Source organism: Pan troglodytes, chromosome 18 (assembly GCF_028858775.2).
Source record: "Pan troglodytes isolate AG18354 chromosome 18, NHGRI_mPanTro3-v2.0_pri, whole genome shotgun sequence".
In the NCBI taxonomy this organism is placed as follows: Eukaryota; Metazoa; Chordata; class Mammalia; order Primates; family Hominidae; genus Pan; species Pan troglodytes.
This window is the reverse complement of record NC_072416.2, coordinates 70,278,879-70,294,519: the sequence shown is the minus strand read 5'-3', so window position 1 is coordinate 70,294,519 and position 15,641 is coordinate 70,278,879. Positions and strand designations below refer to the sequence as shown.

The window sequence follows — 15,641 nt, the reverse complement described above, 5'->3', positions numbered from 1 at the left end:
GAGATCTGTTGATGTCTAAGAATATGCACAATATATCAGTGAAGAAAACAAGTTGAAGAGTACATGTACAATTTGATTCTGTGTAGATGAAAACACACCAACACACTGTATTGGTCAGGGTTTGATCAGAGAAGTAGGAATTCAAGGAGTCATATAGAATAAGGAATTTATTATAGAGCCTTGACCTTATACAGTGGTGGAAAGTAGTTAAACAGCTTCTGTATAGCTGTTGCTTCAGCATTGGGTGTTGGGCCTAAAGTCTCCAGGGCAGGCAGCTGGGAAGCAAAGATGGACAGGAAATGACATGCCATTCCAAGGACATATTAGAACCTATAAGGTCAAGTGGGAACCTAGGTAGCTCTTTTACTTCCTTCAAACCTCCAACTTTTATGATGTGGGTGTCCTGCAGGAGAATCTGATGCCCTTGGTCATGGAGCAGAACCTGAATAGGAGTAGGAGAAGCTGGAAGAGGAAATCCTGTGGCAGCTGGAGAATCTGTGGGCCCAGCTGCTACCTGATGCCAACCAGGTGAGCCAGCACATCTACAATGTGTGTAAGCTTCTACAGTACCTGAGCTTATTTCAACCTTCCCAATCTAGTCACGCCTGGTGCTTTATTTTACCTTTCAAATCTCGGGCAAATTTCTCTTGTGGCCAATCCTAGCCCAGAACCATTCAGGGAAGGGAATTCTGGGGAGAGAAATTCTGGGAAACATAGCCATCACATACACACATACAAATAAATGGGACCCCTATGTAAGTGTATGCATACCTTTATGTTGGTATGGATAAAACGAAATGCACAGAAGGATACACCCCAACTGTGAAGCCTGGTTTCATTAGGAGGAGATGGTAGTGGAGCGATATGACCAGGATTATGAATAAAAAGGTAGATGATCAGTCTTACCAGGATACAACTTTTTATTTTATTGTTTTCACTTGTTATAAGAAATTATTATGCTAGTAATTTAAAAGTATTGAATGAATTAAAAATATCAAAAACCAAAGTGAATTCACGCAGGCCTTCAATTCTGATTTTTTATCATATAATAGTTGTTCTTGTGCTCACATCCCATCTCTGCCAGCTACTACTTGTGTGACTTTGAACAAGTTATTTAATTTCTCTACTGGACATAGTAATAATAATGATAATACCTGGCTTGTACAGTTGTTGTATAAATTAAATTAGATGCACAAAATGCCTAGAATTGTGCTTAGCAAACAGCAAGTGCTCAATAACATTAGTCATCATTATCATTTTCGTTATTTCTATCATTATTAATATATCTAAGTGGAAATCACTCTCCTCCTTCTCATACCCTATCAACTCAATTCTGTCCTGTCAAATCAAGAAGAAAAGGAGGAGGAAAAGAAGGGAATCTGATTTAAACAGAGATGCCCCAAAAGGTTGTCACTAGCCCATGGGTCAGTGAGTTGTAACCCTAGGTAGTCATTAAAAGGATGTCGATGACAAATAGATGCAAGGTCAAGCAATGTAATGATTACCCAGAAAAAGCCTGGGAATGAGACGGTCAATTTAGCTATGTGAGTGTGTTTGTGAAGCTGTGCATGTGTGTTCTCATGTGTTAGCACAAATAAGTTTGTGTATAAATTGCAAGTAAACAATACAACAACTGAGAATAAATGCACGTAAGGAAAGGTTTATAAATGCCTTCAAGCGTGAGGTCAGTGTACCATATATAATCTTACATTTTCTGATCCACATATATGAGTTAAAAGAGGGGACTGCCAGAATGCTCATTTACACACCCTGAGTCCTGCAATTTATTTCACTGTATTTGATGTTGGCAGGGAAGCATTTATTTATTTAAAATTACTCAGAATACAGCACAAAGAGCTATTCTGTACGTATGAGCTATTCAGTAGGCATGAAATGTGCCTAAGCTGAAAAAAAAAATCCCCCTCCTGTACTTTTGACATATCGTGACCACAGTGAAGGCAACATGAGGCTTCTTTTGTTTCTAGATGCTGCAGGAGGAAATGAAACAATGGGGCAGGAACATGGTTTTTAATCTTTTTTTCTATGGGGGCATACGTGGCTGACTAATGTTTCCTATCACAATGCTCTTCTAAACCCAATTCCCAGCATACTGGCCATTACTTCATCTCATTCACTGCCACCCAAGAGAGCATTTCAGGATACAAATGAGTGAGACTGACATTGGAGGAGGATAACCTTGGAGACATTCTATTTTTTAATTAAAAATGTAATACATGAATATATTCTCATTGTAAAAGACTGAAATAGGAAAATATATAGAATACACTCCTGTACCAGCTCCTCCACACCCAAACTCCTACTCTCCACAGAGAAGTTAACAAATTATTAACAATTTGGTGTGCACCTTAAATTTGCACTTTCATTTATTTATATGTATGCATGTGTTTATATATCTAAAAACAAATGTGTGTATAAATATGCAAATGCATGCATAGTGTGTTTTTTCCATAAATAAAATTATAGTTTAGATATTTTCTGGTGACTTGTTTAATTTCCACTTAACATTACAACATAAGATATCTTTCCATATAAGTACATACAGCCCATCTTATTTTTATAACATCTGCATAGTATTGTGTCACATAAATGTACCATATTTAAATTTAACCTCTTCCAAATTGGTGGATATTTAGGCTGTTTCTTTTTTATTATCAAAATAACATTGCACAAAACATACTGGCTTATCTTTGTACATGTTGCCTTGTGTACAAATGTTTTAATTTTTATTTTAATTTTTTTAGAGACAAGGTCTTACTCTGTCACCCAGGCTAGAGCGCAGTGGTGCAATCATAGCTCACTATAATCTGGAACTCCTGGGCTCAAGCAATCCTACCACCTAGCCTCCTGAGAAGATAGGACTACAGGTATGCACCATCTTGTTCAGCTAATTTTAAAAATTTTTTGTAGAGATAGAGGTCTCACTCTGTTGCCCAGGCTGGTCTCAAACTCCTGGCCTCAAGCAATCCTCCCACCTAGGCCTCCCAAAATGCTGGGATTACAGAGGGGAGCCACTGTGCCCAGACCAAATATATTTGTTAAGAAAAGATACCTAGTAGCCGCATTGCTGGATCACATTTTAGTTCTTTTAGTATTTAATTCAATGTGAAATGTCCTGAAAATTTGTACCAATTTATACTCTTAACCAGAGGCATTTTTTTTATTCTTTCAAAAAATGTTTTTTCAGCGGCTACTTACCTACCTACTACCTATTTAACACGGCGGAGGAAAATAAAGCAGGTTTAGAGGTATTGGAAGTAATGGGGTGGGTTGCTTATTTAAATTAGGTGGTACAAGTATTATGCTAAGATGGTAATCTCCAAAAAAAGCTTGGAGGAAGTATTGGAGTTAGCCACCCCACTATCTGAGGGAAGAGGATTCAAGGTAGAGGAAACAGCAAGTCAAAGTATATAAGGGTGGACAGAGAGCTAGTGTGTACTAGCAAGGCGGCTAATGTGGCAAGATGGGAGTAAGCAAGGGGGAAAATGGAACAGACAGGTAATCGGTGTATGAGAGTGTACTTGTTTCCTCAGGTTCTTGATAATACTAAGAATTATCTATCTAAAATACTGGCCAATCTACTGACAAATCTCACTCCTTTTTTTCAACTTCCTTTCTGTCTGATTACTAATGAGATGAAGAATATTTTCACATGAGTATTAACCATTTTATTTCTTATTTAATATTATTCTGTATTTGTCTCTCTATATATTTTTATCATTTTTGATTGAATTTTTCCCTACTGATTTTTAGGACCTCTTTACATGTTGTGGTTATTAACCCTTTTTCAGTTACACACATTGCAAATATCTTCTCCCACTTTATGTTACCATTTGTGAAATCCAACGTATACATTTCTTCACTTATGACTTCTGGGTATTGTTTTTAGCTACTATAAAATAGAGAAATATTCCTCTCTTCTGATAGTTTTGTAAATTTTTTGTCTTTAGGTTTAGCTCTGTTATCAATTTGGAATTTATATTTGTGAACATTATAGTTAGGGTCTAACCATATACATAATATTTGCATATATATCATTTTTTACTCATTTTTCTGATTTCAAATACATCGCTTACTATATTAAAATTTTATATAAATGTTTCTGAATCATCTGTTCCATTTTTCTATTTTGCTATTCATACCATGCTGTTTCAATTATTAAAGTTTTATAAGGTATTTATATATCTGGTATGGATCACCTTTCCTCATTATCTTTTAAAAAGTATTTCTGGATATCCTATTTCAGATGAATCTGAGAATTAGATTATCAGGTTCCATTTTACTGGGACTCTGTTTAAATGTACAGATTAAGTTGAGGAGAATTAATACCTGTGAAATACTGAGTGTTTCCATCTAGGGAATAGATAAAGTATCTTTCCATGTATTTAGATTTCCTTTTATAACTTTTGATAAATTTTTATAGTCTTGCATAATTCTTGTTAGGTTTATTCTTTGGCATTTAATGCTTTTTGTTGCTGTTTATGAATGGGCTGTATTACATTTTATTTTCTACTGTCATTACCTTTAGTGGACAAATTCAGCAAAAGAATCCCTGCAGTAATTATAAGGGTAGTTTTACTCTGATTGTAGTCATTTAACAATCTATTGCTAGTAATAGAGCATCTGAATTGATTCTTTCATCAGAACGATCTCTAGGATATGACAAATCAAAGTGACTACCTTTAGCCTTTGCTTTGGGACTTTTTTTTTTTACTTGGAGAGGTGGCAATTAGGCCAACCCCTGAGGCACACATATGTTCAATCATTCTGGAATCTGAGAAGAACAAAGAAACCTCTGATATTTTATTTTGACTTCCTTTTGTTTCGAGCCTTTATTTTATACAACTAAAGATTTTTAAATTATGCAACATTTATACACATAGAAAAACACATAAAATAATTTGATCTAATTAAATAGCTGGGCCTTTTAATATAATCCAGGTTTAACAGCTAGCTGTTAATTGTTTGCCACAGTTGATTCGGAACACTTTGCTATTGTTTTTGTTAGCTTTAAGGAAATAAAACATTACAAATAAAGCTAAGATGCCCCTACCCCACCCCGTTCCCTTCCCATTCCCTCTGATATTGGTGTTTCATTCTCATGAACATTTTCTATATTTTTATGTGTACGTTTAAGTCATATTTATGAATCTGTATGTTTTACATCTATACAGTTGGTATTACAATGCCTGTAGCCTTTTGTAACTTGATACTGTGGTCTGTTGAAATTCATCTTTGTTGACAAGGACAGTCCCTTGAAATTATTCTTGATAACTTTGTTTATAGCTAACTTGTCAAACTTAGCCAGCCTCATCACATGGCTATACCTGGTGGCCAGGGAAACTGAGAAATGTAATTTTTATTCCACGTGGCCAGGAGCCTGGCTTTAAAAACAGGATTCATCATATAACTGAGGAAGAACAGGGAAACAGATAGTGGAGTACAGCTAGCCATCTCTGCCAAATACTTTCAATTATAATGTTTATTGTAGATTTCTAGCATAAACCTTTATTGGATAAAAGTGTTTGTTTTTTCCTTTTCTCAGTTTACTAAAGGATTTTAAAAACTGCATTCAGTTAGAAACAAGTGCTATCAAACTGTTCCTTGGCATCTTTTAAGAAGACGGTCTGGTTTTCTACTTTAATCTGGCAATGTAATATATTAAATTAATAGATTTCCTAATGTTAAACTATCCTTGCATTCCAGAAATAAATTTTAATCATTCAAGATCTTAAATCTCATATCAGCTAGGAACACATTCTTTTCTTTCAAAACAGCACTTAATTTGCTAATATTTAGAATTTAAACATGTTCATAAATTGGCTTATTCTGTTATTATTTGTATGAATTATAAACAAGATTATGATAGCCATATACAGCCAATGGGGAAGGTTTCTATCTTTTTCTATTCTGGAAAATTTATATAACCTAGAAATTATCTCTTTAAGTTTTAAAATAGTTTGCCCATAATACCATCTAGTCTCAAGGCTTTTTAAGGATTACATCTTTGACTATTTAAAACATTTCTTCTATGTTAGTATTCTGCTTCTTGAGTCAATGTTTATAATTTACATTTTCTAGAAAAATCAACCTTTTACTTTAGATTTCCAAATTTGTTGGCATTAATTCATACTTAGCTTTTTTTTACACTTGGAAAAAATTCTGTGTTCATATTTATGTCTGCTGCCTTAAGTTGTTTATTAGTGACTCTGTTTTCCTTTGTCAGAATTGCCAGAATTTTCACCATTTAGGTTGGACTTTTAAAGAACTAGCTAATTAGAACTAGCTAATAGTCATTAGCTAGTTCTTTCAGACTTTTTGTTGGCTATCAGTTAGTTCTTTCTATTAGCTATTCTAATGGCTATTAGCTAGTTCTTTCAGGTTTTTTGTTTACTTCACTATTTTCTGCTACTTTCTAAATTATCTCCACCCAAATTGTGTTTATTTTGTTTTTCTTCAAACTTCTTGCATTATGTGTTTAGGTCATTATTGCAGACATGATTTATTAGCTACCCATTTCTGACCCTCTTCTCCCTTGCCCACTTCCAACCACAGAGGTGGAAATAGCTAGATACTCCATTTCCCAGATATTCTTGGAGTTAGGTATGGTCATGTGTTCCAGATATAAGAGGAGGTGTTCTAGAGGCATATGAGAAAAGATTTTTTTTTTTTTTTTTTTACTGTCACTAATGCAGAAAAACACAAGAACATGATTTCTCTCTAGCCAGGGGAAGGAAAAAGTATGGAGAAGGCACAGCTGATTTCTCAAAAGACCAGCCCAGAAGTGGTACACATCCTGCCAACTCACACTGGAGAAAAACTACTCATGTGGTTGTAATTAACTGGGAAGGAGGCTGGGAAATGTAACTAGCCATGTCATTGGCTATAATCCTTTTGCTGTGAAAGAAAAGAAAAGATCTGAAAGCTTTTTAGCATATTACTTGCAACTCTTCTCACATTCAGTGATACTGCAGTTAAGAACTTAAGTTACTCATGAAAGCACAGGCTTGGAAGTTGTTCTATAATCCATTAGGGGTTTATAGGAAAAAACTGATTTTGAAAATATTCATCCAAATATAAGGTGACATCTGCCACCTGCAATCTTACCTGACAAAATGCTAAAATTTGAGCTACAAAAACTAGTCTTGGGTAAATAGGGACAGAAAGTCTGAACAATCAACTTGAAGTAATAATGCTATCTATATTTCTGTAAGGGAAGATAATCACACACACATACTGGCATATAACTGAGTAGGTTTTCAGGTCACTGTGAAACACTATATAATTCAAACCAAATTAATACAGTCACAGGTGGCTTTGTCAGTGTCATACAATTGTACCAACTGTATCCATTAGCACTAGCAAAAAATGACAAGTGTATGTACAAGAAGCAATATTCTGCTATGCATTCAGAAATATTAAAATAATAGAAAAAGGAATACTACCTTTTAACTTGAGATGTCAGCATCATTGTCTTCATTAAATATTTTCCAAATCCATCAGGTGCTTTAAAATCTGTTATAAACAAAAGAAGGCATAGTCTTTTTTCTCAAAGGGCTTTCCGATTAAGACAGAGAGTAACATGGACATATTTATAGTAAATAAAATATGGACTGTGATAACCAGTATGTGTTTAAGTATTTTTCCCTTCTCTGTTTTATTATTGTTAGCCCGTGAGTGGGTTGAGTGGAAGGAGTGGCTGGATTCATCAGAATGAAAGAAATATAAGAATATACAGAGGCATCATGAAAAGGAGGACAGAACAGATTTAGTAGAGACAGCATTATAAGAAAGACGATAGCTGGGCGTGGTGGTGTGTGCCTGTAATCCCAGCTACTCAGGAGGCTGAGGCAGGAGAATTGCTTGAACCCAGGAGGCAGAAGTTGCAGTGAGCCGAGATTGCGCCATTGCACTCCAGCCTGGGTGACAGAGTGAGACTCTGTCTCAAAAAACAAACAAACAAACAAACAAACAAACCAAAAAACATGATTGTCATAGTATGCTTCGCTGAAAGGAGCCTTGTATAGTGAAACCCTTCATCTTGTAGACGAGGAAAAGGGCCAGAGAGGTACAGTGACATGCTGATGGTTAACCAGAGTTTGTAGCAGAGCCAGGACTAGAACTAGCTCTTCTAATTCTGCTCTGATGTCTGTTTTACTGTCACACAGGGCTTATCCTAGCTGTTTCCAAAAAGCAACTGGTAATTCCCCACTTATTCACACCAGCTTTACAAGACCCCTGACACCCTACTCTAGCTTTACAAAAGAAATACATTAGCCATCATCTAGGGACAATACCCAGCGCTTTGAGGGTTCTCCCCTCACAGTCTTACTCAAAGATCCATCTCTGTCTTTCTTTTTTAAAACGCTCTTGGCAGAGTTCAGGCTCCCTTCTTTGCTACAGGCTTTGAGGATAACTCACAGTAGGGCTGGCTTAAAACCTTGTCTCTCTTGATATCATTTCTATGGAGGAAAAAAACCACATTCCCAGTTTCAGATAATCAAATTAACCTTTTAGCAAAAAGCCGAATGCTGGGGAACTTCCTGTGAATTTATCTCAATATGTATTTTTTGCTGTTCTGAAGAGAAATTACATGCTGCACAAATCTGAAACTCTGACCTATTATATACAGAATCAATTATAATATATACAACTCTCCATAGGACCTGGTGAAAACTGAACTCTTCCATCACTATAGCAGACCTCACTCATAATTCCACTCCAAATTAAAGAGAATGGAGCAAAGTTTCTCATCTGGAAAATGTGCAGAGTATAGTATACGAGAAAAGAATGTTTACAATAAAAGAGGCACTGGTAACAGTGTCCTGATGCTATACAGTTCTTTGCTGAAATGTAATTTTTGTTCAGGTGGCTCCTCTAAAAGAAAATGGAGAACTTGGATACCAAGCTTAAGCACACAAAAGAAATTCAAATGAGCCCTATACCAAACGTAGCACTTTAAAACATCATCTCTGGGCATTTTCACCAGAATATTCCATGTTCAAAAATATTTTTGAAATGTCTGCAGGTCCACAACATCCTGCTATGATGAATATAGAAAAGCAGAATAATAGCACTATAGGGACAATTGGGATGCAGAGGTTGTTAAGTGTTGTAGGAATTCAGAATTTTAAAAAAAAGAGACTATAGAATAAGAAAGGCTTCATGAAGAAAGTACAACTTAGGCCAAGGAAGGATAGGTTAGATTTGTGTGTATGGAGAGGAGTGAGAAGCAGAGTTGAAACTCAGTTGGATGTTTTGGTACAGTGGCACTGGCTGCTGTGGGGAGCATCTGTTCTGTGCAAGTGGTGCATTCATTCTAAATGGCTGCTGTACCTGTTCTGAAAATCACCCCAGGGGGCATTCCTGGACACAGGTTTAGAGTAGCTACTGGGAAGTCAGGGGGCCCTTCAACTTGTGCAGGCCATCAAAAAGTGACAATCAAATTGATCAGAAATATTTACATCTAATTGTTGTTGCACTTCAGATAAGTCACATATTCTGTGCACACATTTATTCTAAGATTATACAACTACTGTCTCAGTCATATTGACATCAGTCTTAAACTTCATTATAGCATAGCCATAAGTATCAAACTGAGAAAACCCACTCAATGGCTATAGATGATGATGATTATTCTTTACCAGAATGAGAATTGTACTGTCACTTATAACACTCTGATCCAATTTCAATCCCTTCTCCTACAAACTTTAAAGCAGTCTCATCCAGAAATAGCAGAGCTGGTCAGTCTTCTATAGCAGGTACTTCTGCCGTTTCACCTTTTGAGGTAAGTAGCCTCAGGGACACGGAACCAATTTTCAACAGTGATTTGCTACAATATTGAATACACATCTCAATACCCTCATAGAGAGAAGAGGAGGGTGTGATTCATCAACACTTTCCTTTAGGTCAGCAAACACTCAAGGAACAATTAGACTGTTTATAAAGCCTTGGTACCTGGCATAGTGCAAAGTCAATTTTAAAAATATATTGAATATGTGAGCTTTTCCAAATTGTCATCAACTGTTATGACAAGCTATTAAAGAAGCTATTGTAGAGGACTGAAGCAGCAGCTGATTTCAAAACAGTAAATCAAGTCTTGGTCAAGAGCACTGATGAAAAGAGAACAGGATTCTTGCTGTGTTTATGAGTGGCTCAAGACAGCTTTAATACACATCAATCACAGGTAGGCAGTGTGCTCTGGTCTGTGCCCCCGACTCTCAGCGTGACCTTTTGTGAGTCACCAGACGGCTTTCAGGCTCGGTTACTCAGCTGAAAACAAAGCTAAGGAGCAGAAACCTCAATGAAAAACAGGCACTGCATCGCTAATGAGATTTCCTGGGGAAATAAATTCCTCACCTCTACAACCCCCTCTCCCGACAGCCCCCACTCTAGACTGCCACGTCCCACACATTCAAGAGAAGGTGAACAAAGTGAAGTGTTTGAGGCATGTGGTTGTGCTATCCTCCCAGCTTCAGAAGCATTTATCAGTAAGAATTCACTGTCTCACTGAAAATAGTAAAGCCATGGAAAAAGAAATGGTCACACTATCTTGCTTTAGAAACTAGGGCACTAGCTTTGGGTTCAAAACCTCTCAATCTGCTATGGTTTGTTTAGAGACTTGGGAGAGGTGGCCAATGAATCTCTCCCCCCTTCAATTGGTTCTAAACAGTTTACAGCTGTATAACCAGTACTTTGAAATATTTCCGCTCCCTCTAGGCAAAAGCATTTGTTATTGTTAAACTTTCTGCTAAAATCATAAGATCAGAGTTGCACGAAAGTGTAACAGCTTCTTAGGAGGGTGATAAAATGGGTCTGGGGATTGTGGCCTGGATTAGGAAATGCCACCAATTTCTTCAACTTCCATAGCTTCATGGTGCAGCCGGCTACGTGCGGAAGAAGGAAGCTCTGAAGGAAGTGGCCGACAGAACCTATGGCCCTGGAAAATGAGGCAGCACTTCTTTTTGCTTTTAAAATTGTTGGCCCCTTGGGGGTTGCACTAACCCCCTAGGCCTCTATCTGGCACAGAGGGGTCTCCTTTCTGAGGCTAGGCCCGTTGGAAAAGTTCCACATGACTGAACCCCACTGAATCAGTCAGTCAATTTAGTGGCTCATAAGAAAAGCTGACGATATCATGGCTCCAAGGCAGGCTGCCACCCCAGAGCCTCAATTGTAACTAATGGGGGTTTAAAAGGGAGATCAGAAAATATCATGCAGACAAAATACAGAGATAGAAGGAAAGACCATAACCTCAATCGGCAAAATGTGATAGCTTTGTCAAAATAAAAGCCAAAGCTAAACTCTCCTGCTGCTGCACACCTCCCAGCTCGCGGGAACTGTTCACGCAGAGAGGCATTTTCTATTAGAGCAAACTCGGAAGGCAGCAGGGAGAAACTCAGCCATAATATCTGCACAACAGCCCCTCCATGCAAAAACCATTCCAGTAATGGGAAATTTTAATGATGTAAAGCAGCAAGGTCACACGATATGTCCAGGCAGCCCTTGGAAAGACACTGCCTCGGCAGATATTACAGAGGAGAGCTCAGAATTGCTCTTGGTTCATTAGGCTTTGCCTGAAGGTTTTTTCTTCCACTATTAACTACAAACAAGGCTGAGGTTCTTATTACTCAGTTCCTTGTATGCAATGCAAAGAGGTGAAGGGCAGGGTTTGTAAATATGGAAAGGCAGACAGCTTAGATGTGTTTTTACAACACTTGAAATATTCTGAGTCATCTTAAATATGAAAATTGCAAAAGCCTTATCAATGTTGCAGTATTTTTTTCCTAGCAGAACTTTTTATCTACTCGTGTACAGATAAAGGTACTATATGCACATAAATATACACACATGGGGTGGATTGATTCCCTCCCCTCCATACAGCACCACCACATCTTCTTACGGTTTGCCTCCTTCTCCCAGCTTTATGACCCCATTGAGATGGCTCTTACTGTTTTCTTCCTCGTTACATTTTGATATTTCAAAGCATGGCCTGGATTTCACTCCCATCTCCCCACTCCACATTATTAATGAATTGGAAAGCAGACATCATTAGTTTTCGGAGACCATTTCTTTTAAAATTTACAGACCCCTTCATCTGAATCCCCAGAGACAGTCTGCTGTTCTCATCTTAGAATCTTATTAGCATCATATCTTCTATATCCTGCCATGCAAACTGCATGGCTATGCACTTTCTAGCACTTGACCCTTTTGCGGACAGAATTAATTTACTCTTTGAAGATGCAGCAGCATGCTGTTGTGCTTGTTAAAGAAAGAAAAGCCAAGCAAGGATATGGCAAAGCAAGCAAAGAAATTCTCAGTTTAAAAGCAAGCTCTTGTAAGGCAAGTTAGGTGAAGACTGGGCAGCAGAAACAAATAGCCAGTAACTATTGATGGAAATAGGCAAATTAGCTGATTAGCAGGAATCGTTGGGAATTTCTGCATCCAACCACTAATGAGCACTGGGACAAGCTCCTGATATGGACTAGATTGCAGGGCTTACTTTGTACTAGAGCCTTTTGTTCTTAGAAGGCTTAGAAGACAATTCAAACAACTAATTCTGATTTCATCAACTACATGATCTATTTCCTGAAATGTTTCAGACTCATTTACTCACCACTCACTGTGTGCCAGGTAGTGTTCTACATGAAGGAGACACAGCAGTGAGTAGGACAACGTCCCTTCATTCACAAAGCTTTCTTTCTAGTGAATAATTTAAAAAATAAAAAATAAAAAGTAAACAGTAATTAAAAATAGAACTTCAGGTAGTTATAAGTGCTATGAAGGAAAATTAAGCCATGTAAAAGAGTAGAGATTAATAAAGGGAATTATTTGAAACAGGGTGATCTATTACTTAGGAACTGACATTCAAACTGGGGCATTAATGATGTAAAATAGCAAGCCCTATGAAGACCTGGGGGAATGAATGTTTCACATAGAATGTAAAGGCTTTGAGACTAGAACAAGTTTGGCATATTAAAAAATTTTAAATACAGCCAATGTCGCTGGAGTAAAGTAACATGGGAGAGAGTGGTGGGAGAAACAGGCAGTACCCCAGCACCCAAGAGAAGTAGATACTTAAAGGCCATGATAAGGAGTGTGAATTTTATTCTAGCCATGATGAAAGCAATCAAAGGGTACCTTACAGTAAGACTAAACTGAAGGGTACGGATGGAGTAGCAAAAAGAAAGCAAGAAAACCACATAGGAAGTTACCACAGAAATCTGAGCAAGAGACGATTATGGATTATGGTCCCTTAGACTAAAGTGGCAACAGTGGAGGTGGTAAGAAGTAGAGGGATTCAGGACATATTTTGAAGATAGAGCTTTGAGTCTGTAGAGGAATCGGATGAGAGTGAATAGTAAGCCTTTAACTGAATGGCAGAAGACAGAAGGGGGAGCAAATTGAAAATGAAATAAAAAGCTTCAGTTTAACCAGGTTAAATTTGAGATGACCATTAAACATCCAAGGGTAGATAAAGTGAGGCTCACAGGAAGTCTGGAATGAAGATAAAGGTACATTTTGTTATCATAAGTTTATAGATACCATTTCAAGCCATGTAACTGGATGGTATCACTGTAAGAGTGAGTTTAGACAGAGAAAAGGCCTAAGGATGGCTTTGGGGTACTCCAAAAAGTAGAGGCCAGGAAGAGGAAAAGGAGGCATCAAAGGAGACAGAAAAGGAGTGACCTGTGTTACAGGAGAATAACCGGAAACTACCAAAAACAACAAAAACAGAGATTTGAAAAAGGAGGGAGTAACGAGCTGTATAAAATGCCACCAAAACTTTGAGTAAAATGAGAACGGAGAATTGGTTATTTGATTTGGCTGGATGAAAGTCATTGGCCACCTTGACCACAGAGTTCCATTGGAGTAACAAGAACAAAAGCTTGATTGGAGGACAAAGTGGGAAATGGTGGTGAAGAAAATGGAGTCAGCAAGTATAGACAACTCTATTGATGAGTTAGAAAGGAGAGCAGAGAAATGGGGTGTTAGTTGGAGGATTTTATTTAGATAAAGGCTTTGTTTATGTTGGGAGCAACCATAGCATGTTTGTGTGCCATTAAGAAAATTTTATAATAGAAAAGGAAAAGGATGATGTGTAAGAGAGCATACAATTGCAGAGACCAAGGCTTTGAGGAAGAGATGGAATCCAATTCCCAAGCCAACGCACTGGCCTTAGGAGTAGGGACATGCCATTCAGTGTAGTTGGAGGGAAGGCAGAGATGATAGATGGTAGATTTGGTTGTGGGAGGAATAGGTTCCCTTTTGATGGTTTCTAATTTCTCAGTGAAATAAGACATGAAGTTATCAACTAAGACTGAGTAATACCAAGGATGATTTAAGATTTGTAGTAAAAATTTTAAATGAGACCAGTCAGTATGATCGTACGTTTTCCTTAACCACATTTAGCTGTTCAGGTAAGGATGACAGTAGGTGAGATGTTGGATTTATCAGCTTTAGGGTTACCAGCAAGTATAAGGGAAAGAGGCGCAAGGGGATATACATCAGGTTAATTATAGTGATGGACCATGGAATTCATTATTGGTGACATGAGAAATGATGATATGAGGAAGGAAATACGAAGTCGAATCAGCTGATGGGTAGGTACAATGTGGCTGAAGAATTGTTGGCAAATGAATTCTGAACTTTGAGTGAGCTAGAAACATTTTTAAATGGGATTCTTAAATCTAGATTTGGATGTGGTGTGGTGGGTACCTGAGAAGGGATAGAGGAAAAGATGAGTGGAAGTAAGGAGGTAAAAGAATCAGGCAGATGCTGAAGTCACCAAGAATGTTGAGAGGTGTGATGGTGAAGAAGAATATGATCGATCAAATGCTGACTACATAAATTGCTCAACCAGAAGACTGAACAAATGACCACAACAAAGGAGACATAGCAGGTACCATAATCTATTGGCATCTGATTCAAAGGAATGGGTTTTTGAGAGAAGAAGGAGGAGAAAGGGCCTGAACAGGGCAATGAGGCAGAAGGAAGGCATCTATCCCACATCAGATCCTGAAGATATGTGAGAAGAGGCAGCCACCACTTTTAACAGAGCAGAAGGAGAAGCAGGGTGCTAAGGGATAACCAGGTTTGGGTTAGAACAAGAAGTTGAAAGGAACATTTTTGAGATGAGATTAGTAATAGGGAGTTTTGGGTTTTTTTTTCTAATGACAGACCATGAGTTCCAGAGAACACAGGAAAAGGATTTGGGAGAATAAGAAGAGATGAGAAACTGGGTCAGATTTGGAGATGTACAGAACCACATAGGGATAAGCACCGAGGTCTGATGATGACCTTAGAGCTGCACTGTCCAATATGATAGTCACTAGCAAATATGTGCCTATTGAGCCCTTTAAATGTATCTGGCCCAAATTAAGATGTACTCTAAGTATAAAACATATATTGGATTTTGAAGGCAGTAAAAAAAGAATGTAAAGTTTCTTATTAATAATTTTTCAGTGCTTGCTTCAGCAGCACATATGCTAAAATTGGCACAACACAGAGAAGATTAGCATCATTAGCATGGCCCCCGTGCAAGGATGACACACAAATTCGTGAAGAATTCCACATTTTTTGCTGTTATTAAAAAGTCAAAAAATAACAGATGATGGTAAGGTTAT

The 15,641-nt window shown here is 37.6% G+C and overlaps 1 protein-coding gene and 1 pseudogene across 15 annotated transcripts in view; one reads left to right on the top strand and one right to left on the bottom strand.

The window, feature by feature from the left end:
* Positions 1 to 15,641, bottom strand: part of LOC134808766 (uncharacterized) — a 418,516-nt gene that overhangs the window by 125,013 nt on the left and 277,862 nt on the right. For all 15 annotated transcript variants that reach the window (XR_010152427.1, XR_010152431.1, XR_010152426.1 and 12 more), the window contains one exon: positions 7,464 to 7,533. Coding sequence is in view for 3 of the 15 variants with exons in the window: in XM_063797380.1 (XP_063653450.1) it covers positions 7,464 to 7,533 (70 nt within the window). In the remaining 12 variants the exon portion in view is untranslated. The remainder of the gene's footprint in view (positions 1 to 7,463; positions 7,534 to 15,641) is intronic.
* LOC112205992 (U6 spliceosomal RNA) lies at positions 15,480 to 15,595 on the top strand (annotated as a pseudogene).